The 25,453-nt window shown below is 35.9% G+C and overlaps 1 protein-coding gene across 3 annotated transcripts in view; it reads right to left on the bottom strand.

Annotated features, from left to right (window-relative positions):
- The window catches only part of DENND4C (DENN domain containing 4C), a 128,511-nt gene that overhangs the window by 39,758 nt on the left and 63,300 nt on the right, over positions 1 to 25,453 (bottom strand). For 2 of the 3 annotated variants that reach the window (XM_067744482.1, XM_067744481.1), the window contains exons 11-20: positions 21,798 to 21,898; positions 20,550 to 20,768; positions 14,100 to 14,245; positions 12,188 to 12,223; positions 11,971 to 12,101; positions 9,933 to 10,065; positions 7,571 to 7,777; positions 2,682 to 2,810; positions 2,348 to 2,492; positions 1,925 to 2,071 (exon numbers count right to left, since the gene is read on the bottom strand). In XM_067744482.1, coding sequence (XP_067600583.1) covers positions 1,925 to 2,071; positions 2,348 to 2,492; positions 2,682 to 2,810; positions 7,571 to 7,777; positions 9,933 to 10,065; positions 11,971 to 12,101; positions 12,188 to 12,223; positions 14,100 to 14,245; positions 20,550 to 20,768; positions 21,798 to 21,898 — 1,394 coding nt within the window. The remainder of the gene's footprint in view (positions 1 to 1,924; positions 2,072 to 2,347; positions 2,493 to 2,681; positions 2,811 to 7,570; positions 7,778 to 9,932; positions 10,066 to 11,970; positions 12,102 to 12,187; positions 12,224 to 14,099; positions 14,246 to 20,549; positions 20,769 to 21,797; positions 21,899 to 25,453) is intronic. The other variant, XM_067744483.1, reaches the window with a different exon arrangement.

The following is a 25,453-nucleotide window of genomic DNA, read 5'->3' as shown; positions in this document are numbered from 1 at the left end:
TTTTTTTATTGGCCCCCCTCAGAAAGTCTAGTAAAGCATTATGGTGCCATGAAATGGACAATAGACTGGGAACTGAGTAAACTGATTAAACCCAGATATGCCCTCAACAAGCTAAGTGACTCAGTATCAGGTACTAAGTGGAAAGATTCTGTGAGATAATCCTTAATGAAAAGAGTAACTTAAGCATCTGGGCTGGAAGTCTCCAAAAATATCAGATGATATCACCAGAAACTCTACAGAGACACATAATCACTGTAAATTCAGTATCAGAGCTTCAGTCATTTGAAATGTAGCTTAAAAGAAATATATGAAAAAGGGATCTGAAGTTTCTTCCCCAACTGGGGAATATGGAAGCTTTATGCAGTTTCCCAGAATTACTAGTAAATCTTTTTTTTGCCTTTAAAGGAGACAAGTTTAAAAATCCAGAGAGATAAGGAGAGTGTTTATCTATTATTATTATTATTAGTGAAATGGTTTCATACCACAAATTATTTTCTTGATTTTCCATAAATGAAATCCATTTATTCTATAAGCACTAGGAAAAAAATACAGGAGGAAATAAAATAAGGTGGTTTTCAAATGAAAGTCTCATGAACATTCCCACATGTTGAAAGAAATTTAATTTACAAACAGGATTGCGACTTACAGCTTTATGTTGACTTTCACCAATTTATACATGCTTCTGTAATTATGGGGATAGTTTTTAGCACAAGAATCAGCAGTTCAGTTTTAGCAAGCAAAAACCACCTTAACAGCTGGAATACTGAAATCTTTAACGCTCATAAAACTATTTGACTCAATGATGCTACAAACCACCCTCAAAATAAGAATTGTAGCAAGGCATAGCATATTTTCAATTAAGATAAATATGCTTTGCAAATTGATCATAAAGCGTTAGTTGGGTATTTTCAGTAGTATGTATATGATTACATGTATCTGAAGGAGAAAAAGCCAAGAAAACTAAAATTGCTTTCCACTTGCAACAGTACTTAAAATATAACAAAAGGCCTCTCCCCCACCCTTGCATGTCAGCAAAATTTAACCTAATAAATGGGAAATTACCTGAAGTGGTTAACATTCAAGGGTAGAATTAATGCACACGTGTATCCATAGCTTCACGTCACACAAGTCTGTCTGCACCCCACACCATGACAGCCAAGGACAAATGCAGCACCAAGAAACAGCACAGAGCAAAAAGCAGAGCAACAAAGAGCAGAGAAAAGGAAACTTCAGTCATTGAGACAAGTTCATCAGATGAAGCACAGGAATTAGATTCAGAATTCTTTTTAAAGAAAAGCTTGAGATATTAACAATAACAACAAAAAAGAAAAACACGAGAAGGATGTGCAACACACATATATCTGCTCAACGTGCTACTTTAATTAAGCTTATTTCTAACTTCAGAGGACAGAGATTATGCCCATAGCTTTGTATGTAAAAGCAGCTTCAGCAGATTCTCAGATTTTAAAAAGTGTCATTTAAAGTAATGCCTATGCAAAGAATACGTTTTTCTCGTGGTGTGTGACTTATTTTCTTCCCTCTTTAATATTCATAATCTCAAATCTTTAATAAATATTATCCACTTAATGAAAAGAAGATTTGCAATTGTGTCACTAACAGTCAAGTTCCTCAGCTCACAATTCCTAACAATTATATCATATACTTTCACAAATTAATGATGAACGAACACAAAGAAGTACCATGTAAGAGCCTTTTGCACAGCAATCCCAAGTTTATTTTATACTATAGGAAATAAGAGAAGTGATCTGCAATCAGAGGTGTACTTTCTCCCCTTATTTATGTATGGTATTTTTTAGGTATTCATATTGCACAAACTTGAGAGAGGAAGGTAAAAGTTTTTTTAAAAAATGGAAGACTTAACATGAGAGTAAGTGAAGGGTTAGTAAAATCCAGATTTTAGTACCTGTGCTAGAGTGATTATCAGTGGAATCAAGACTGATTAAATCTCTGACGAAGACTGTGTGCTCCCCACTGTTAGCATCATTAGAACTATCCACACTACCGTGGCTCACCGTGTCCCCATCACTTCCACCTGTGGCATTTTGAGGAGCTAAAGATAAGGACAACAGCAGTTCAATAACTCATGCACTGGTAATCTCTGAAACTAAACATGAGTGACTCACAGTTCATTTAAAGTTGCAGAATACTGTCTAAATTTGTGAGAGAAGAAAATAATTTTGGACTAGGCAACCTCTATCTTTAGTAGTATATGAAAATATCAAAACTAGAATTTCATTTACGTTTTCTGCCTCATATAAGTAAAAATTCATATGTCTATAAAGCTTATGGTTCAGCAAGAAAGTATCTTTCCAACCACATTTATTACCTGATATTGAGGAGACCTGTGACTTTTGCACGGTATTTTTAAGTGGCTGCCTAAATTGTGCCAAGCCACGTACCACATTCCGTACCTTCATCCATAAGAAGATACCACTGCGGGTACTGCTAGGCCACGGGCTCTCCAAAACTACCTAAAGGTAAAATAAAGGTTAAAATAATCTTTATTAGGAATATTTGAATTTTTAAAAAATACATACACATATAATATATACAAAAAGAATTCTACCCCAAAACGTCTAAAAAGTTTCTTAAATAAAAGGCATAATAAATTTATCAATCTTAATAAGCAGCATATATTGCCTAATGTCAATCCTACTTACCTTATTATAATAGCCGTAAGTAATAGCATTTGGCTTTATTTTAGCAGTTTTCATTTCAAATAAAACTCTCACTGCTAAGACAGGATGACCCCAAAGTCCACAAAGCTGCATTACTACTCGATAGCACACCTAACAAAAAATAACATCAAAGCATTAATAGTTAGCATATTAGTCTGTGACTTGTAGAGATTTTTAAATGACTTTACTCAATTCTTCTTTTCAAAGTTATTAAGCAACAGTTACTACTATTTTCTCCTTTGTTCTGGTTTGAGAGTCTCGGTAAACTATTTTTTAAAAGTATTCATCAATGGAAGTACCAGCATTATTAACTTTTCCACATAAGACCTATGGGCACGTGTGCCGTTTGTTTCAGTAACTAAGTTTACACAAAGAAAACAACTATTATTTTCTATAATATGAGAAGGAATTCATTTTTAAAATCAAGCATGATTAAAATAGCTCTCTCCCAAATCATGTTCTATATTTTATGCCAAAGGAATTAAAAGCAGCATCTCCAGAATGCCTACATAACAAAAATAATTCTATGAACCCGTGTCTTAAAAAAAGTATGAGAAGAAAGTTAAAAACACTGTAATATTATTAGCAAAGGCTTTTCTGAGAATATGTGTTTACTGAAGAGGGCTAAATTTGATCAGAAGAGGACGACTCAATGGGGAACTCCTAAAAGTTAGAATATCACATTTGGAAGACAACAGTAGAAACCATGAAGAATGAAACAGGAATCTCATGGATCCCTGGCAAAGAGGTGAGCCAGTTTACAAAAGCAGTGAACAAGGCAGCCAAAGACTACTAGAGCTTAATCTGAGAATAAGAAAAGATACATAAAAAAGATACTCTTCTTGGGACTTGTAAAATGTCCTCTGTTTATAACAGAGCTGTTTAACAACTGTGAGTACCATAAAGCCAAGCTGCACTCTCTACTAAAGGGGAAAGTAAATAGATTTGAGAAACGGTATTTTATTCAAGAGATGAAGTAGGGAAAGAGATGTGAAGAGGCAGAGGATCATAAAGATGAGTACTCTAAAGCTAGAAATGTAAAGTTTAATTTAGGAGCAGAGGAGTTCAGAAACTGTTAGAGTAACTTCATAAATGACTAGGTTAAAGAAGTGTTAGGAAACTACATAAATTAGGAACAAATGGGAGAACTAGGTAAGATGTATGACGCGATTAAGAAGAATGTGGCACAAGAGTTCTTCAAATATCTGAAGAGTTGTCACTTGAAAGAAGCAGCAAACAGCTTCTGCAGTCCCAAAAAAGCCGCAGGGAGGTGGAACTGAACTCAGCATAAAACACAAACTTTCTAACAAAGCCAACTCAAGCATAGGCAAGGTCCCATATATTACAGACTTTCAACATCTCAGGTTTAGGTTGAAGTTTTACTAAAATATCTTGAGGTCCTATTCAATTCTAAGATTCTACGAGTCATGAACAAGTAAATCACTTTCTATGTCAAACTGGGATTAATCTAAAATTTTCCAAAACCATTCTCGACAATTAATTTATTCTGAAGTCTACAAACTATTCCTCCAAACTTCCAGGCTTACCGGTATAAGAGCCAGCCATCAAACTAAAGAAACAGTAATAATGCCAGGGATATAATTTTTTAATTGCAGTATTTTGTTGCCTACAACATGATACCTTTTGGATATCTATGTTAGATAAAAGATGGCCACAAACTCTTTGCTGCTCCTCCCATGAGAAGTCTATGTCCCTTCCCCTTAATTGAGGGGGAAAGCCTCTGAGATTACATGACCAATAGAATTTGCCTGAAGTGACAACTGTACCAGTTTCCTGGCCTAAGCCTTAAGAAAGGTCACTTTCCACTTCCTCTTGAAACAAATGCTCTTGGAGTGCTAAGCTATCATGAGAAAAGCCCAAGCACCACATGGAGAGGTCTGAGACTACATGGAGGAAGAGGGGTCCACCTGAGCCCAGCCTTCCAGATAACCTTGCCAAGGTACCTGGCTGCATGTGAGTTAAGCTGTCTTGGACCTTCTAGACCAGACCAGCTAGCAACTGATTACAACCAAGTGATTCTAAGTAATACAATGTGGAGCAGAAAAATTACCGCAAATTCTTCCTGGATTTTCAGCAAATAAAATAGTAAGATTTAATAAAATGGTTATTTTAAGCCACTAAGTTCTGGGGTGGTTTGTTACTCAGCAATGTACAACAATATGTATATGAATAGACTGATGAGACAAAGTAAGATAAGCTTGACACAAACATTTCATTTCCATTAAAAATTTAATAAATAGTATTAAAAGCAAAACACATTATGCATTTTAACTTTAATTTAGCCTACATGGCATATGCTATTTCTGGGTCTCTACTAGTTGTATTTAAAAATCTACGTTATTACAACTTCTGCAAACATAACATGTAGAACACAAAGCTGTCAAAACATTAAGCATATGAATGAGACAGTGGGTTCTAATGGAGTATGAACCTAAAAATCAAAACCACTTCCTTGCTAGGTGGCCTTATGTGTGTGTCATTTCATCTAAGTTTCAAATTTCTTTCTTTGTAAAATATAGAGTTGCTGGGAATACCAAAGGAAATAATGTACATAAAAATACTGTGAAAATTTTAATGTGCTATTCTATGTGTAATCAATAAACAAATAAAATGCATCAAGTATGCCAAGCAAATATGCATCCTTAAGTTTTAAAATGAAGAAACATTTCTTTCTTCCAGTTGTAGAGATGTAATTACTTCAGGTGACTACAAATCTGTCGATATAACTTGTTAGAAGTAGGAATACAACAAATTAACCTCCAAATTTTTAAGCCTCCTATCTGAGTGTTTATTGGGAAAAAAGTCTAAAAGACTTTTTTAGCTTACGAGTCATAATTGCTCATGTTAGAAAACAGGAGAATGTAATTACCTGTAACAAAGACTACCTTAGAACCTTAATATCTATAGAGGAGACTACTTTTCAGGCAATTTGTCTTATGAACTTATCAAGGAAACTTAATCAAGTATTGTGCTTTGAGTTTAGAGTGCAGTAACAAAATTAATACTAGCTCTCTCATAGAGCATATTTTAAAGCACATTAAAAATATTCTGTGCTTGCACAAAGTTAAAGCACATCTTAAAATATATCTTAGATATATTATCTTAGATATATTATCTTAGATATATCTCTATCAGAATAAGTTTTTTAAAACATTAAAATGTATGAGGTACAACACACTAATTCTGATCAAGCACTTTTAATTTCCAAATAGTTTTTTTTGCAGTACGCGGGCCTCTCACTGCTGCGGTCTCTCCCGTTGCAGAGCACAGGCTCCAGACGCACAGGCCCAGTGGCCATGGCCCATGGGCCCAAGCTGCTCCGCGGCATGTGGGATCCCCCCAGACCGGGGCACGAACCCGCGTCCCCCGCATGGGCAGGCGGACTCCCAACCACTGCGCCACCAGGGAAGCCCTCCAAATAGTTTTATTAACATCAGATGAGAGAAAATGTAATCAAATGTGAGAATGGATATTTTACTTGTTTTATAACTTTATCTTTTCATTTGAAAAGTTTTTTAAAACATACAGATAATACTTAGAGAAAAATGAGTTTTAGTGTGCTCACAAGCATTATCAAATCTTAATAACGTACATGCTTTATCAGTTTCAGATCTTTTTTATTTTATAAGAGGAGAAAATTACAGTTATTGCTGAAGCCTATAATGTGCCCCTCCTCAATCTCATTTCTCTTCTAACCTGGTGCTCTCTCCTTCTCCCCAAACACCCATTACTCTGAATTTTTATTCCAACTTCATTTTAAATTCTAATCCGGTTCTAAATAATCATTTTAGTTATTTTAACACCAGAAGTAACTTTTAAAGGGAAAAACAGCAACGAGAAGAGCTAAATAAGTAACTCAGTTTCTTCAACCGTTAGTTGGATAATACCACTACCTATCTGTGAGGATGGTTCTGAGGCGTAAGAGATGTAGCACACTGTACACTGAGCGCTTACCATCAGCCAGGTACTCGTCTAGGCATACTATGTACATTAACTGATTTAACTGTCAAATTAACCATTTGAGGATAGGAACTAAATATTATATACCTCAGTGGGGCAATTTTATCCCCCTGGTGACATCTGGCAATGTCTGCAGACATTGTTGATTGCACGGACCTACTGGCACCTACTGCACAGAGGCCAGGGATGCTGCTAAACATCCTACCACGTACAGGACAGGACCCCACAATAAAAAATGATGTGGGCCAAAATGTCAACAGTGCCAAGGTTGAGAAACTCAGACCTCCATTTTCAGACACATAATCTGAAACACAGATAGGTTATGTAACTCACCTAGGACACAGGTCCTAAGTGGAGAGCCACTTACTAAAGGCCTATTTGCTTCCTAATAAAGTTATCTTGAGAATAAAATTAAGTCAATATTTTTTTCTATTTATCAAGGGCAAACAGTCTGGTCTAAGGAAGTCAGTCTCTGCTGCATTTTTTTTTTTTTTTTGCGGTACGCGGGCCTCTCACTGTTGTGGCCTCTCCCGTTGCGGAGCACAGGCTCTGGACGCGCAGACCCAGTGGCCATGGCTCACGGGCCCAGCCGCTCCGCGGCACATGGGATCTTCCCAGACCGGGGCACGAACCCGTGTCCCCTGCATCAGCAGGTGGACTCTCAACCACTGCGCCACCAGGGAAGCCCTCTGCTGCATTTTAAAGGAATAATTTTAAAATAAATGTATTTTAAAATAATAAGTATTAGCTCTATGAAACAGGATAACAATTTTACCTTTCCTACTTAATGAAAATATTCGAGGATACTGGAAAGCAACTGAGACCTAAATTTTCTTAAAAATACAAATAAAATTTATCTTAGTAACAATAACTCAATTTGTTATACTTGCCTCATCTAGAGGATCCACATCTGTTTTCCTCATCTTAATAAGTACATCATATGCCTGCTGAAGTGCTCTGACCTTAGGATGAGAAACTCTAACATAGGCTGGGAGACAAATAAACCATAAACTGTAACAGTGACTGAAGAGACACTTGGCCCATTGTGGTGGATTTGTATAACATCTCTTCGCCAACTTTTGAGCTGTTTTTATCTCCTAGAAAGAGAATAAATAAAACATCATGACATTCACTAAAATTCATTAGTATGACAGGAAAAGTGAGAAGTAAAAGGAAGAGAGGAATTTAATGTAAAATTTGACTCTAAAATCAAGCATTTCATAGTTTTGCTTTTGTGAATGGCTTCCTACTTAGTGCCCCATGGTTCTTTCTAGAAATAGAAGCACTTTATACTGTATTTTAACTATTTGGCAAGCAGGTGTCTCCTAATAGACTAGAAACTCCTTAAAAGCAGAGATCATTCATATTATTATAATACAATGGGTAACTAAGTGCCCCTCACACAGAAGGCACTCATATGTTTGATGAATGAAAGGGATTTCATTTATAGCTTAGAGTTCTATAGAATCATTCTTGAAAAGTCAGAGTCTTCTCACTCTTCCCCCTGATAAAAAGTTTAAGATGCCCTAGGCTATTCCCCACCAAGATTTCCACTCTACCTTCTGTGTTAATTCCTTCACTGACCGATTCGTTAAAAAGACCTATTCCTTTGCAGGCAACATAGTCTGAGAAAGATCACAGATCTTCCTACCTAACAGTTTTATGGCATGTTTTCTAGTTCTGATTTTCATTCTGATTTAGGTGGAAGAGAGAAAAAGGTATCAAAGTCACCTGCTGAGCGTTATCAAACTCTACATATTCCCAGAAACTACAGAGCCCTCCACACATGTCAGACTGCCACTGTCTGCTTTGCACTAAAGATCCCTCTGCTGGATGTGTCCTAAATAAACATATTGTTATGAGCTCTATTTCCAAGAGACTTGCCTGGAAAAAAAATTCTGGTGAAAATGAGATTTAAAGATGTAGTAGCAAAATTGTCACATTAAAAAAACTTGCCTTTATTAAGCTGATAATGGTTAAAAAAAAATTCCCCTCAGACAACACTGAGAGAATTGTATACTATATGGGATTGAGGATCACCTCAGGTTACCCCTAGGATTTGAGGGACTGTACATGAATTGGTAAAACCTGAACTAAGAATTTCATTCTGAAATTTCCCATGTTTTGTAGACCCCCAAAATATCAGTATATGTATAAAGGATGTTCAATTTTAACTCACACCTAACCATAGTTTAACTCTTTATACCTACATCAGATATAGTATTAAAACAAGATGTCTAGGCTGTCCTAAGTTAACTCCCCTTAGAATGTAATATTTAGTAGAAAATATATTTACATTAACCATGAGGAAAAATCAAAATCACAATGAGATACCACTTCATATACGTTAGGATGGCTATAATCAAAAAGACAGAAGATAACAAGAATTAACAAGGATGTGGTAAAATTCCGACTGCTGGTGGGAATTTTAAATGGTGTACCCACTTTGGAAAACAGTCTGATAAGTTCTCAGAAGGTTAAACACAGAGTTACTATATGACACAGCAATTCTACTTTAGGCATATAACCCAAAGAAATGAAAACATATAACCACACAAACACTTGTACACAAATGTCTACAGCAGTACTATGCATAACAGCCGAAAAGTAGGAACCACCCACATGTACATAAATGGATAAATAAAATATTCTACCAATGGAATATCATTCAGCAATAAAAATACATGAAATACTGATACATTCTACAACACAGATGAACCTTAAAAACATTAGGCTAAGTGAAAGAAGCCAGTCACAAAATGCCACATATGTACAATTCCATTTTTATGAAATGCGCAGAACAGGCAAAACTATAGACACAGAAAATAGATTAGTGATTGCCTGGGGCTGTGGAAGATGGAGGAACTGGGGGGTTAACAGCTAAAGGGTACAGGCTTTCTTTTTAGGGTGATGAAAATGTTCACAATTGATTGTGATGGTGGCTGCACAACCCTGTGAAGATACTAAAAGCCAGTGAGTATACTTAAACAAGTGAATTGTATGGTATATGAATTATGTTTCAATAAAGTTTTTTTTAAGTGTATTTAGTTCCCAAGGTTCTCTTAGAACATAAACATAAGCATTCAAAAACTTCAGCCTCAATATTATAAGTAGGGTTGCAAGAAATCGATTTTAATTCATTAACAACCATAGTGGGTCTTCAAATGATTGCTGTGGGTGACAAGTCTAAACTATGAGCTGCATATCACATATACATAGTTTACATTTTAAATTAGATAAAGGATATCTGACCTGTTTAGTTCTCTTAGCCATGAGAGCTGGACTGTTTGTAATGCTACTCCCAGTAGGGTGTCTACTAAAACAAAGTTTCAACTCCTGTGGTCTGTCAAAAAGCTTAAGGTCCAGTCTTGGAAAGTATTTGTAACTAAAATAAAAAGCAAAAATAGAACTGCTGATTTAAAGTACATTAACTCTTAATATTATGCCAGAATTTAGGTGAATATTACTAAACCTCAAAAGTACCCAATATTATTTTCCAAAATCCTTGTATAGAAATTTTTTTTTCAAAAATATAAGATGATGCAATTATAAGATACATAGACTATCTACATGGAAACTTTGGCTCCTCTGCATCCTATTATTTTCAATCAATCCCTAGAACACAGAAAACCCTGACATCTTGACAGAAGAATTAGTAACCCTTTCAACAGGACCCATGTGTTCAATGATAATTTATATTAAAAGATAACTTTTAGTATACTTTGTAATTTTGTTTTTCTTTATAAAAGTACCTTGCATTCACATTTACAAGGAAAAAATCCCGAATGTTTTTATATTAGGGATGTGCCATAATTTAACCAATTCTTTACTGTTGGACATTTTTAGGTTATTTCTCAATTTTTGCAATTAAGTATCTTTGTACATTTATCTTTGTGAATACTTTTACTTAATTTCTTAGAATAATGCCCAATAACAGAGTTTTCTATGGTAAATATTTATCAAGAAAATAAAAATTATTATAATCACCATCAAATTACTTCCAGAGAGGTTATACTTACATACACTCTAACTAGAAGGATAGCCTATTCTCAAGCTGATAGATTAAAAATGCTTCTACTACTCATTTGGTTTGCATTTCTTTAAATACTAGAAAAACTTAACATACTTTCATATTATCAACTATTGGGATTTCTTCTCAGAAATTGCCTAGTTATTTCCTTTGGCCAATCTTCTTCTGAAATATATTGCCTTTCCTATTTGATTTACTTATTTGTCAATATCTGCATTCCAATGCATAATGATCAAAGCCAAATTAAAAAAGAGTTCTATAATTAACATGCAATCAAAATAGTACTTAATTAAACCACTCAATCTCAGGTATACATTTTTCATTCTTATGGAGTCCTGGTGAGATTATATATTAATTCTATATTTTTGGAAAACACTTATTTTATATTCCCTTTGCCCCAGAAATTCTTTTATGAATACAGCCAAAGAAAATAACTGTGCATACACACAAAGGTAGAGATAGCAAAGAACTATAAATAAATCCACAGGAGACTAGTTTAACAAATCACAATAAATGCATGCAATGTGGTTATTTAAAATGAATGGCACAAAAATATATATTGGCATGGAAAAATGTTCAGACCATTAAAGGCAAACACATGTCACAAAGAATATGCGCAAGATGAACTAATATTTGTTTTAAGTATAGTAAATGCAAATTTATGTACAAAAAGACAGAAAAGATATACATATAATTGTTAACAGACATTAAGTATTGGTGCTAAAACGATGTGCTAGTTTTTTTGTTTGATTTTCTAAACCTATGAAATGGTATTCAAATGATCATAATAATAAACAATCAAACATTTTAATTTCTTAAAAGACTCCCATCCAAATCCTATAAGTTTATTTTAATAAAGAATGATTCCTGGCCCTCTACTTTTAAGTTTTCTCTGATATATTACTAATGCATAAGAATTTCACAGTCCTTATATTGACAACAAAATCCCCCAAAGGGAGGGGGAACCTCACAAAAGTAAATTTTTTCTTCTTCAGAAATGAAATTTTTAAAGATTAAAATATGGTAAATGTTTAGGTTAACAGTGATAAACATCTGGTTTCCCTTCCAAGGGGGCTGTCCAATTCTTAAATTACAATACCTGGTGATATCTCCATAAAATGTTCATCTCCATTAGTTCACCAAATACATTTTGAAAATGACCTTCACAAATGATTATTATACAACATATCTACTAATAATCACAAAAGATCAAATTATTAAAGCTGTGCCCAAACAACTGTTTAAAAAAATTCCTGTTACCTGTACTTTGGTGACAGATCCTTTCCATCATCAGGCGGTGGCTCGGGTGGCATTATGAACACAGTATGCTCACTTTTCTGTGAGTCATCTAGCTCTATCAATTTGGTGTCTTCTGCTGAATCAAAATCAACCTAAAAATAATTATTTTCTCCAATTAATTTGCATATAAGCAAGACGTGATTCTGAAACGTTAAAACTTTAATTTAAGAAAAAATACCTTATCTGTTTTCTCTGTGCCTTTATCAGGAAACAACTAGAAAAAAAGAAAAAAATTCTTAGTGAAAATGTCTCCTCTGAATTTAATAGAGATTATCTTAAATTATTATTTAAAAAACTATCCTTTTACTAGGCTACTAGGCTCCATAGTACTAGGCTAAAATATAAAAATATAATATTTCTCTTACGGCTATTAAGAGAGAAGCAATTTATTTTGACTGGTTTCTTCATAAATCCCTCTTTAGAAGCAGAAGATGGGGAGGGGGTGGGATGAATCGGGAGATTGGGATTGACATATATATATACTAATATGTGTAAAACAGATAACTAATAAGAACTAATAAGAAAATTAATTAATTAATTATTTTAAAAAAGAAGCAGCAAAAGATGGGCAATCACAAGGAGAACCTGGCTTCTCAAATCAAAAATTTCATTATTACTAAACCCCTGCATTACTGATTGATATTATCTAAGCTTCTCTCTAACTGAATGATAATGGACTATCAATATTTAAGTAAACAAAAACGTTGAAAAGTTTTAATCATATCCCTGGAGTTTTAGATCACATGGATATAATGGGAGAAAATTATTCAAGTCTTCTAAGATACAGGAATCATTAGGAGCCTATAAAAATTACATCATAATATTCTACCTTTTTTGGATAAAATCTCCAACTTTATATAATATACAGTTTGCACAATCAGCCCCAAGACCCACTTAGCAAAAATAAGAGCTCTATTAAAAAAATGAGAAAAAATATGTGAGTTATAACTGTCAAAAATCAACTTAAACTTCCTTACGATGGGTGAGTAAAGCTTTAAAATTTAACATATTTCCGGGGCTTCCCTGGTGGCGCAGTGGTTGAGAGTCTGCCTGATGATGCAGGGGACACGGGTTCGTGCCCCGGTCTGGGAAGATCCCACATGCCGCAGAGCGGCTAGGCCCGTGAGCCATGGCCGCTGGGCCTGCGCGTCCGGAGCCTGTGCTCCGCAGTAGGAGAGGCAGCAGCAGTGAGAGGCCCGCGTACCACACAAAAAAAATAAAAATAAAAAGTGGGCTTCCCTGGTGGCGCAGTGGTTGAGAGTCCGCCTGCCAATGCAGGGGACGCGGGTTCGTGCCCCCATCTGGGAGGATCCCACATGCTGTGGAGCGGCGGGCCCGTGAGCCATGGCCGCTGAGCCTGCGCGTCCGGAGCCTGTGCTCCGCAACGGGAGAGGCCACAACAATGAGAAGCCCGCGAACCGGGAAAAAAAAAAAAAAAAAAAAAAAATTTAACGTATTTCCAAATAGCTTCCATTAGGACAAAAGAAATATATTAGCAAAAGTATTTGGAAAAACGTTAAAACAAAAGAACACAGGACTTAACACAGGACTTCCATTACCCATAGAGCTAAACTTTCTTTTTGTTTTGTTCATTTTTTGTTTTTGATTTTTTTTTTGGCTGCACTGCACGGCTTGTGGAATCTTAGTTCCCTGAACAGGGATCGAACCCAGGCCTTCAGCAGTGAAAGCATGGAGTCTTAACCACTGGACTGCCAGGGAATTCCTAAAACTAAACTTTTTTAATGAACTACTAAATCTTATCTTATTCACGTAAAAAAAAAAAAATTTAGGAGCTTCAATGAAATGTTCTTAGTACTTAATTACAAAACCAAAGTGAGATTCAAAGAGAAAAATTAACTATGTATGGCAGTACTAGATGCCACAAAGGAAAATAATTCTTACATTAAGCCCAGAATCGGACACTCGCATGTGTATACACACACACACACACACACACACACACACACACACACACCCCACCTATAATGCCTTCCTCAGGTCATTTGGGCTAATAATAACAATGATGATTATAAAGGTAAACAAACTGTTAAATTTTTTCCTTAATACTGACATATAGGACAAACTTTTACCTTTTCTATGCAGTCATCAAAAAAAGCCAATCCAGTATCTTTATCACTTACAAAACTACATTCTTCAATGAAACGAATAAAAATCTGTGTTTTGGTTAAAAGGGTGTAGAATTTTGTATAGGCACGATCTCGACTTTTTAAAAATCCTGAAGAAAATAAAATTAGAATTAAATTCAGATTTTAAAGTGGAACTAGATGTTATATTATTTTAAACTTGTATATATCCATATTATTTTCTCTTTATATATATATATACAAAGGGAAAGAGAAAGAAATATATATATTACAGGAAATAGATATCTTCTATAATATATATATTAAGGGACCATAGTCCCTTCTGCCTGATTCAACCACAAAAATCCTTAACTTATACCATTAACCTTTTCACTGAAATCTGCATCTCCTATAAGGAGCCTCTAGCCCTATAGCTCTCAAGTAGAAACTTCTGATACTCTGCATACTCACAAGCAGGAAGGGTCAAGTCCTTCCTCTGCAATGCCACCACACAATTATTTCTGTATCATCTTGTAAAAATCTCTGCTCATCTGGCTATTATTCCACCCATTTCCCTACTAACTGTAGGCACCTAGTGACTTCAGGGACACCCTCTCCCCTTCATTCACTGAAGATCAGGGCACCTAATTCAAAGTCTTCTCCTCTCCAACTCCTACCATCATCATTCTTCAACACCCATAAAGACCAACCATCCAACATTTTAATGAGTTTTTAATTCCTTAACTTTCAATGACCTGTGGTCTATTCCACCTCAATCACCAACTTCTACACATAGTTACACACTCCCTGGACTTTTCTTGGTAGCACTGTAAACAGCTCTGCCTCCCAAATCTCTAATTTACATATTACTCCCTGACCATTACCCCTGTCTAGCTGGTATGCTTAAGTTCTTCCTACCAAGCCTTTTGTGTGGGGGATGGGGTAAGGAAGAAGATCGTTCTATGTACACCCTCCTATCTTCACGTCTCTCTCTCTCAAATATTGATTCTATGTCTGTGTACATCATTTCAATTACTTTCTTGTCAACACTCTCAATTTTTACTCCTTTTTGTCAAACTCATCTAGTATGACCTAGCCCTGGAGCAATGTATTGCCTGCTTTCTCTGAATCTGCGCCAGTGTGGCTAAGCACAAGCTGCGGTTGGGAGGAGGCGTCGTTACATAACCAGGTGGATCAGAACCACTTATACCTTCATCCCTGACCAGCAACCCCACTACATTTCTGGAGTCTGAATTCCCTTTACCCGTGTTTTCACAGTTATTTCCAATGTTTAAATACTCTCCCTCCATGTTCTCTCCCTCATCCCTGAATAATAATACTTTATATTGCAGAGAAAATGAAAATCATTAAATGAGAACTACCTTCATTATTTCACTATAAAATCTATGACTCTTTCTGCAGCTATCATTTATTCCTTACTTTGTTTTACAATGAGTGTGACCCTCCTCCTATCTAAGGCCAAGCCCACCTTGGGATTCCAGGCCTTTCAGTGTTCTCTGGACAATACTCCCTCTCTATTAGCTAGTAACCAGTATACTCAAGTCTCTCTCATTTTAAAAAACCTTTCCTTAGACAATTTTCCAAAGAGGACATTCAGAGGGCCAACAGGCACATGAAAAGATGCGCAACATCATTAATCATCAGAGAAATACAAATCAAAACCACAATGAGACATAACCTCACACCTGTCAAAATGGCTATCATCAAAAAGAACACAAATAACAAATGTTGGTGAGGGTGTGGAGAAAAGGGAACCCTCGTGCACTGTTGGTGGAAACGTAAATTGTTGCTGCCACTATGGAAAACAGTATGGAGGATTCTCAAAAAACTATGAGAAACCACATGATCCAGCAATTCCACTCCAGGGTATGTATATGGAAAAAACAAGAACACTAATTCAAAAAGATATATGCACCTCAATGTTCATAGCAGCACTATTTACAATAGCCAAGACCTAACTGGTTGACCGATGAATGGATAAAGAAGTTTTGCTATATATATATATACACAATGGAATATTATTTATCCATAAAGAAGAATGAAATTCTGCCATTTGCAACAACATGGATGAGTATAATGCTTAGTGAAATAAGTCAGACACAGAAAAATACTCTATGTTATCACTTTTATATGAAATCTAGAAGGTGAACCAAATTAGTAAATATAATAAAAAAGAAACAGACTCACAGATATAGAAAACAAACTAGTGGTTACAAGTGGGGAGAGGGAAGGGGGGAAGGGTTAGGTAAGGGTAGGGGGTTAAGAGGTACAAACTATTATGCATAAAATAAGTAAGCTATGAGGACATACAACACAGGGAACATAGCCAATATTTTATAATAACTATAAATGGAGTATAACCTTTAAAAATTGTGAATCACTATGTTGTACACCTGTAACATACAAATATTGTACATCAATTATACTTTAACAAATAAATAAAATAAAAAATCTTTTCCTTAACAAATAATTAGATCCTTTCCTTTTCTGCTGTTTCCCTTCTCAATAAAGGGCACAACCATCCACTCTGTGGTTAAAGACAAGAATCTCAAAGTTGTTCTTGACATCTCCCTCTATCTTACATCCCATATTCAACTGCCAAGTTCTATTCAGTCTGCCTCCTAAAAATCATTCTTCTATTCATACTACCAACTAATCCAGGTCACTTCCACTGATCACTTGGACCAATGCACTAACCAACTAATAAGCAGATCCATACTTTGGATGCCCCCAATTCAATCTGCAGAGAAGCCAAAGAGATTTTTTTTTAACATTAAACATGATCTTTTAAAAATGCAAACCTGATCCTATTGCCTACTTAAATATCCCTCCCTGACTTGCAATTACTCTTGGAATAAAGACGGAAACCCTTCATTAGTCCTAAAAGATCCAACATGATCTGGCTCACGCCCACCATTTCAAGCATTGTTTTTGAGCCACTTTCCCCTCCAGCCTTTCTTTCTATGATGCTTCAGGACATTCCACATGCTGTGGTCCTTACTACATCCCCTTAAGGTATTAGTTAGTTGAGAAAGACTTCAATAAAATAGAAATAAATTATTCTTGACAAGTGGTAAGAAAAAGTCTTTTTTTCTTCTTCTAATGGATCTAGGCAATGATCAGCAAAGCCTGCTAATACAATTAAATGAAAGGCTGGTGGGGAAACTATCAATATAATGAATGGATGAGCCTGATAAAACTTGAACCCATGGATCAATCTTGAGAGCACTAAAAATGGGACACAGCCAGACTTGCAGTAAGTAGTGAGCATCATGTGTTTTAGCACCACTTGCCAAGAAAACTGAACCTGAATATAATCAAGCTCTAGATCAGTACTGCTTAATTCAGTAACCACTACACACATGTGGCAATTCAGCAATTAAAATGTGGTTGGTCTTTAATGAACCACATACCCAAAGCCACATCACTATTAAGTTGTGGAGCTGGAATTTGAACAGACAGTCTGACTTCTGAGTCCATGCCATTATTAGTGATTTATACCCAGAGGCGAAGGTTCAGGGGAAAAAAAAAAAAAAAAAAAAGTGGCTGGTCCAAACTGAGATGTGCTATAAGTATAAAACACACACCAATTTCAAAGCCTTAGTATGGAAAAAGAATGTAAAATATTTCATTAAAATTTTTACAATTTGATTACATGTCAAAGTGATACATTTTGGATGTATTAAGTTAGAGAAAACATATTATTAAAATTAACTTCCCCTACTGCTTTTTAAAAAACTGTGTCTACTAGAAAATCTTAAATTATATATGTGGCTCCCATTATATTTCTTTTGAACAATGTGGCTCTTATTCCAACCAGAAGTTTACAGGAAATATAGATGAAAAAAATGTTAACACCATGGGGATACAATCAGATAAAAACACATATAACTTCAGGAAATTCTAAACACAGTTTATGGGTGAAATGATGTCCTACTTGGAATTTAGAAAGAAAGGGAGGGGTGGAGGAGGGGAGGAGAAAAGGACGAAGGAAGAGTAAAATGAACATAGGAGAAACTAAAACAACAGAATGTAGATTGCTACTACTGCTGAAGTTGGAAGGTAGCTACGTTATTCTCCCTACTTTTATTCATGTTTGTTAAAGTATCCCTAAAAAAAAGTTAACCCAAAACCCACAGCTAAATCCTATTCTTTTTTCAGGCCCAAGCTTAACTGTTACTTCTTCAGGGAAACTTTCCCCTGACCTAGCTCTCTTACTGTAACCAATACTTTCCTTTACAACACACTCAGTAAAATGTGTTATTTTATTGTCAAATGTATATATCCCTTGTTAGACCAAATGCTACCCTGTTAACAAAAACCTTAGGCCTCAGACACTAGTTAAATATCTTTCTAAATCCCATTAGTAATGCCTCTCTTCTACTTAGAATGACAGAGAATGAATTAGTGACCCACTACTGTCCATTAGAAAAACTCCATATTCTTAGTCTGGCATTTGAGACTACTCATAATCCGAGCTCTAATCTTATTTTCTGCTTTATCTTCCACAACACCTCTAAAGCTCCTCACTTGGTCAAATTGTACCATTAAAACTTTTTTCCCAAACATGCCATTATGGGCTGAACTGTGTCACCCCAAAATTCTTATGCTGAAGTCCTAACTCCCAGGATTTCAAAGTGTGACTGTATTTGCAGATATGGCCTTTAAAGAAGTAATTAAGTCAAACTTAAGTAAATAAACTAGGGTGGGCTCTAATCTAATATGAGTGGTGTCCTTAAGAGACAAGAACATTTAGATACAGATTCGCACAGAAGGAAGTCTATGTGAAGATACAGGGAGAAGACAGCCATCTACGAGTCAAGGAGAGAGGCCTCAGAGGAATCCAATCCTAGCTACACACTGATCTCAGATCTCTAGCCTCCAGAATCCTGAAAAAAAAAACAAAAACAATTTTCCGTTGTTTAAGCCAGGGGTCCCCAATCCCCGGGACACGGACCAGTATCGGTCCACAGCCTGTTAGGAATGGGGCCACATGGCAGGAGGTGAGCGGCAAGCGAGTGACCGAAGCTTCATCTGCCGCTCCCCATCACTCCCCATCGCTGGCATTACCACCTGAACCATCCCCCCCACCCTACCCCGTCCATGGAAAAACTGTCTTCCACGAAACTGGTCTCTGGTGCCAAAAAGGTGGGGGAGCGCTGGTTTAAGCCGGCCAATCAATGGCATTTTGTTATGGCAGCCCTGGCAAACTAATACACATGCCTTGTGCTTTTGTTCTTGAGCTTCCTTCCACTTCATTATTACCACTAGCAATAATACTGTTATCATGAGTATTGTAAAGTACTTTTTCTAGTTGCTTCACATACATTTTCTCATCTAATCTTCACAATTGTGCATGAATTAGGTATCATCCTCATTTTATTAATAACAAAACAGAACCCCAGGAAGGCTTCATAAATAGCAAAGTGGAAATTCTAATTCAGATCTGACTTTTAATGTCTAGTATTTTTTAGAAAGCCTTTCTTGCTCATCTCCATTTATAAATTCTACCCATTCTTTAAAGTCATGCTCTTCTTCCATGAAGTCTTCCAAAACACTCATTTGGAAGAATGTTCCCTTTTTCTGAATTTTTATGTCCTCTCACTGAATGATTATGTAAAATCTGTTTTCTTCAGTACTTGCTCTATTTTTAAAAACACGTTAAATCATTCTCCACTGGGTATCCCATGGAGCTGGATTTTACACTTCTTTATATCCCTACATAATAACTAGTGGGGTTTGGTAAATGGCGACTAAATATTTGAGAGATAAGTTGTCCCAAAGCAGAAATGAGAAAAGACAAAAGGACTATTAGGAAAATACAGATTAAAAAATAATAATAATAACTGCAGGGTCAAATTATAGCTATGTAAAATAATTATCATATGAATACTGATGTATCGCTAAGGTTGCCACTACATATATGAGAGCTGCTGAATAACAACAAAAATCTTCATAATTCCCGAAAATAACAAACACTAAAACGAATGAGTATGGTGTTTTCCCCCGGAACAAGGCTGTATTTTTCAAAAATTTAAAAAAACTGGTGGCTTTATTCCAAAAACTCTTTATTAGAGAATACTGTAAAGCCCAGAGTGTATAAAGTCAAGAATCATGCAAAGTGGAGAAAACACCTAAAAACAAACCACCAGCTTTATTCTACTAAGATAACTGATTAGAGTACTATAAATGTCAGCAACATCTTTGACATTTCATAATTAAATACCTCCAGTTTCAAATTTCTCAGGAAAAAAATGGGGTATAAAAATTAAAATAAATTCTATTCATAGAGCTAGATTACAAATACACAGAAGACCATCATATTTTAATATGAATTTCTAAGAACTTATATAGTAGCACTATATTTGGTAGCACTACCAAACAGAAATTTTTTTCATTTCAATAAAAAGTATTTATATTTTCAATGCCACTCACCCTGTCGGTCAAACAATGAATCAGCAGCTGTGGCTTTATTTGAAGGAGCCTCTGTGATTGGTCTGAGATATGTTCTGTATCCTTTTAAAATGGATGCCATAAAGCGCAAAAATGCCTCCTGAATTTCCATCTCAAGTTGTGTCATCTTCTTTTGCCAGGAGAAATCTGCTTCAATTGGAGTCATCTCAATCGCTGAACCTTCCTGAGTTTTTCGGTGAACTGACAAATGAAGAAGAGAAAATGGCATTAATACATAATGTTATATATATAATAATTCGACAAGGGAATTGTCAAAATAAAGCCCATGACTTCCTGAAATTCCTCTTTATTAATGTAAAGGGATCACTGGCAGGGGCTAACAGGGAGGGCACAGATGGGGCACAGAAAACATGTTCAAAAAACCATAAACCATGGGACTTCCCTGGTGGCACAGTGGTTAAGAATCCACCTGCCAATGCAGGGGACACAGGTTCCAGCCCTGGTCTGGGAAGATGCCCCACACCGTGGAGCAACTAAGCCCGTGTTCCACAACTACTAAGCCTGTGCCCTATAGCCCGCATGCCACAACTACTGAAGCCCACGCGCCTAGAGCCCGTGCTCTGCAACAAGAAAAGCCACCGCGATGAGAAGCCCGCACACCACAATGAAGAGTAGCCCCTGCTCGCTGCAAGTAGAGAAAGCCCACGCACAGCAGTGAAGACCCAACACAGCCAAAAATAAATAAAAAGCAAAAGAAAACAAAACAGGGGCTTCCCTGGTGGTGCAGTGGTTGAGAGTACAGCTGCCAATGCAGGGGACACGGGTTCATGCCCTGGTCTGGGAGGATCCCGCATGCCGCGGAGTGGCTGGGCCCATGAGCCATGGCCGCTGAGCCTGTGCGTCCGGAGCCTGTGCTCCGCAACGGGAGAGGCCACAACAGTGAGAGGCCCGCGTACCGCAAAAAAACAAAACAAAACAAAAAAACATGAACCACAACAGTAGTATCTTACTATTGGAGTTCTGTTTTGTAATGAGACTCCCTTTAAGCAGAGTAAAATTATGTCTAAATCTAAGAATTTTCTTATATACATTCTTTCATTAGAAATATCCCTTCCTGGGAATTCCCTGGCAGTGCAGTGGTTAGGACTCTGCACTCTCACTGCAGAAGGCCTGGGTTCAATCCCTGGTTGGGGAACTAAGATCCCACAAGACATGCAGCATGGCAAAAAACAAACAAACAAAAAATCCCTTCCTTTTTCCTCACATTACCCGAAGATAGCTGGGGATACAATTTCTTCAAGGTGCTAATCAGATTTTTGCATGGCTTTTTGGGAAGCTGCTTCCAGTTCATGTTCTTCTTTTCATCTGATCTATTAAATAACAACATGATTAATAAAGTCCGTTATCATCTGTTTTTACTTAAACAAAATTCTTATGTCAAACTAAAAAAGAAAATGCAAAGGGTATTTTTACTGAAGTTACAATTTGAGAATCTGAACAAGTGGTTTTCAAGAAGTTCTCTTTTCATTTTAACCAACCTCAGTCAAATTCGGTCATCTCATTCTAACCCTCCAACATAGATTTTCATTAACTGGAGTTATGAATACAACACAAGTCTTGTTTCAAAGTTACATTTTAGAATTATAATATTTTAAGTGTCAAACTTAACTGACTTGAGACTTCAAACTACCTATTAGAAGCAAATCTCGACAAATATCAGCGTCAGTAGCATACAGAGCATGTTCTCACCACAATTCAAACGAGTCACGATTTAAGAAAAAGAAATTACTTTGGAAGTTCAAAAGAACACTTTTAAATAATGCATGAGTCAAATAAAATATTTTTACAGAATTAGAAACGTTTAAAACGCTACAAAGATGAAAGCACTATGTACCAACCATGGGCTGGAGCTAATGTCAGGCCAATATCACTTATGAACATCAATGCTAGCATCTTAAATTCTTAGAGAATTTAATCCACTAGCACATTAAAAAAAAAGAGAGAGAGAAAGATGTTTACTTTAGGAATGCAGGGTTGTTTACTACTAACTGATTTTATAATGTAATTTACCACACTAAGATTAAAGGAGAAAAACTTAATACTCATCTGAATAGTTGTACAAAAGCATTATAAAGTTCACCACCTATTTATGATTTAAAAAAAGAAATTCCTTTTAATCTAGAAGTGGAAGGAAGGTTCCTTAATTTATTATTAAGCAATCAAAACCCTAAAGTGGGGCTAACAAACCTTTTCTATAAAGAATCAGATAGTAAGTATTTTTTGCTTTCAGGACCACAGGACCTCTGTTACAACTACTCAAATATGCCACTGTAGCATGAAAGCAGCCTCAGACCACATGTAATTGAATGAGCATGGCTATGATACAATAAAATTTTATTTACAAAAACAGGCCTTGGGCCAGCTGTCAATTCTTGCTTTAAAGCATAAAGATACTTAATGATGAACTGCTCAAACCATTCCCTTTGAAATTAGGAACAAGACAAGATACCAATTATGAATATTTCTATTCAATATTACACTAGGATCCTAGCCAGAGAATTAAGACAAGAAATTCTTAAATATGTAAGTTGTAGAGGATATGATTGTTTATAGTCAGAAAATTGAAGAGAATCTACAAGCAAATGAAAATAAGAGAATTCAAGTAAGCTGCTGGACAGCAGACCACTACATAAAAAATCAATAGCATAGTTATACTCCAGGAACTAACAAATAAAAAATGTAATTAAAATACCATTTACAGTAGCAATAAAAACCGTAAGGTACTTAGGAATAAGTAAGTTTAACAAAAGGTGTGCCCGATCTTTACAGAGAAAACTGAAACAGTTATTGAAAAACCTCTAAAAACACCTATGAAGTAAAATACAACATTCACGGGTACTGAGACTTTATGTCAAAATGATCTTATTTGCCCCCAAATTAATCTATGAATTCAATAGAATTCTAACAAAAAATCACAACAGAATTTTGCATGGAATTTAAAAAACTAATTAAAATTTATATGAAAAAGCAAAAGACCAAATATAGTCAAAACAATTTTAAAGAATAAGCAGTAAAGAGACTTGCCATTTCACATCATTTTTTTAAACAATGTTATTGAGATATAACTCACATACCATACAATTTATTCATCTGAAGTGTGCAATTTGATGGTTTTCAGTATATTCAGAGTTGTTTTAACAACCACCACAATTAATTTTAGAGTATTTTCATCACCTCAAAAAGAAACCCCACACCCTCTTAGTCACTAACCCACAATTCCCCCATCCTCCCATCCCAAAGTAACCACTAATCCATTTTCTGTGTCTACAGATTTGCCTTGGGCATTTCAAATAAATGGGATCATATAAGGTCTTTTAGCATGAGGTTTTCAAGGTTCATCCATGTTGCAGACAACTTAATTTTCAAGTCATTAAGATAATCTGATGCTGGCAAGAGACTAAAACAAACCAAAGGAACAGAAAATAAGCCTGGATACATACCCACACAAATATAAAAACTGATATGTGATGGTATTGACTCTGAAGACAGGTGGGAAAGAGATGAACTGATCATCCAATAAACAGTGCTATGTGACAACTGTTTACTCATGTTAAAAAAAAATAAAATGGTATCTCTATGTCTCATCATACACTAATAATACCAAGTTTAGCTAAATTAAAGGTCTAAATGAGAAAGTCAAAACCTCACAACTTTAAGAATATCCAGGATAATATTTCATGACCTCAAGGCAGAGGATTTCATGTACAAGAACCAAAAATGGCAATCCATAAAGAGAAACTGAGAGCTGTGATCAATTAATATAAGTTTCTGTTCATCAAAAGACACAACAGAATGAAAATACAAATCACAGTGTGGCACAAGCTATTTGCAATGCATATAACAGACTAAGAATTACTTCCAGATTATATAAAGGCCTTATACAAATCAAAAGAAAAAGACAAACAACCCAACAGGAAAATGTACCAAAAAAGGAGGGAAAAACCAAAGGGCAAAAAGAAATTAAAACACCTCATTTGCTACTAATGAGGGAAATGTGAATTAAAGCCACAGTGACATCCCATTACCATCAAGTTGGCAAAAATTTGAAAGTTTGATCATAACAAGTACTGACAATGATATGGAACAAAGAGAACTTTCGTTTGCTGATGAAGAGGGGAAAGAGCAATATGGCATTAGCTATGCCTAGCAACCAACATTAGCTCTTCTAGGTATATGTTTCAGAGGAATTTTAACCATGTACTCAAAGAAATATGCATAATAATGATCAGAGCAGTTTTGTTCATAATTGCAAAATCTAACTACAATCTAAATACCCATCAACACTGATAAACACTGAAGACAAAGTAGAGCTACGTGTATCAACATGGATGAACCGCATAGAGAATGATGAGTAAAAAAGCAATTCACAGAAAACTATACAAACATCAATTTTTAAAGCATGAAAACCAAAATGTCATTTATACTAATACATATATAATATGTATTAGTGGGTGGAATCTGGGAGGAAGATTCATGCAAGTTATTTACATTATTCTCTATAATTCTTCGGTATCTAGAACATTTCATAATTCTGTAAGTACAATTAAGCAGAGTTCAAAATTATTTTACAAAACAGTGCTTTGAACAATAGAAATTATATAGAAGTTATTTAAACCTGGGCAAAATTAAGAATCTCTATAATAGGGCTTCCCTGGTGGCGCAGTGGTTGAGAGTCCGCCTGCCGATGCAGGGGACACGGGTTCGTGCCCCGGTCCGGGAAGATCCCACATGCCACGGAGCGGCTGGGCCCATGAGCCATGGCCGCTGAGCCTGCGCGTCCGGAGCCTGTGCTCCGCAACGGGAGAGGCCACAACAGTGAGAGACCCGCGTACAGAAAAAAAAAAAAGAATCTCTATAATATTCTT

This window comes from Pseudorca crassidens, chromosome 7 (genome assembly GCF_039906515.1).
Source record: "Pseudorca crassidens isolate mPseCra1 chromosome 7, mPseCra1.hap1, whole genome shotgun sequence".
Classification (NCBI taxonomy): domain Eukaryota; kingdom Metazoa; phylum Chordata; class Mammalia; order Artiodactyla; family Delphinidae; genus Pseudorca; species Pseudorca crassidens.
The sequence above is the reverse complement of the archived record's forward strand: the minus strand, read 5'-3'. Positions and strand labels throughout refer to the sequence as shown.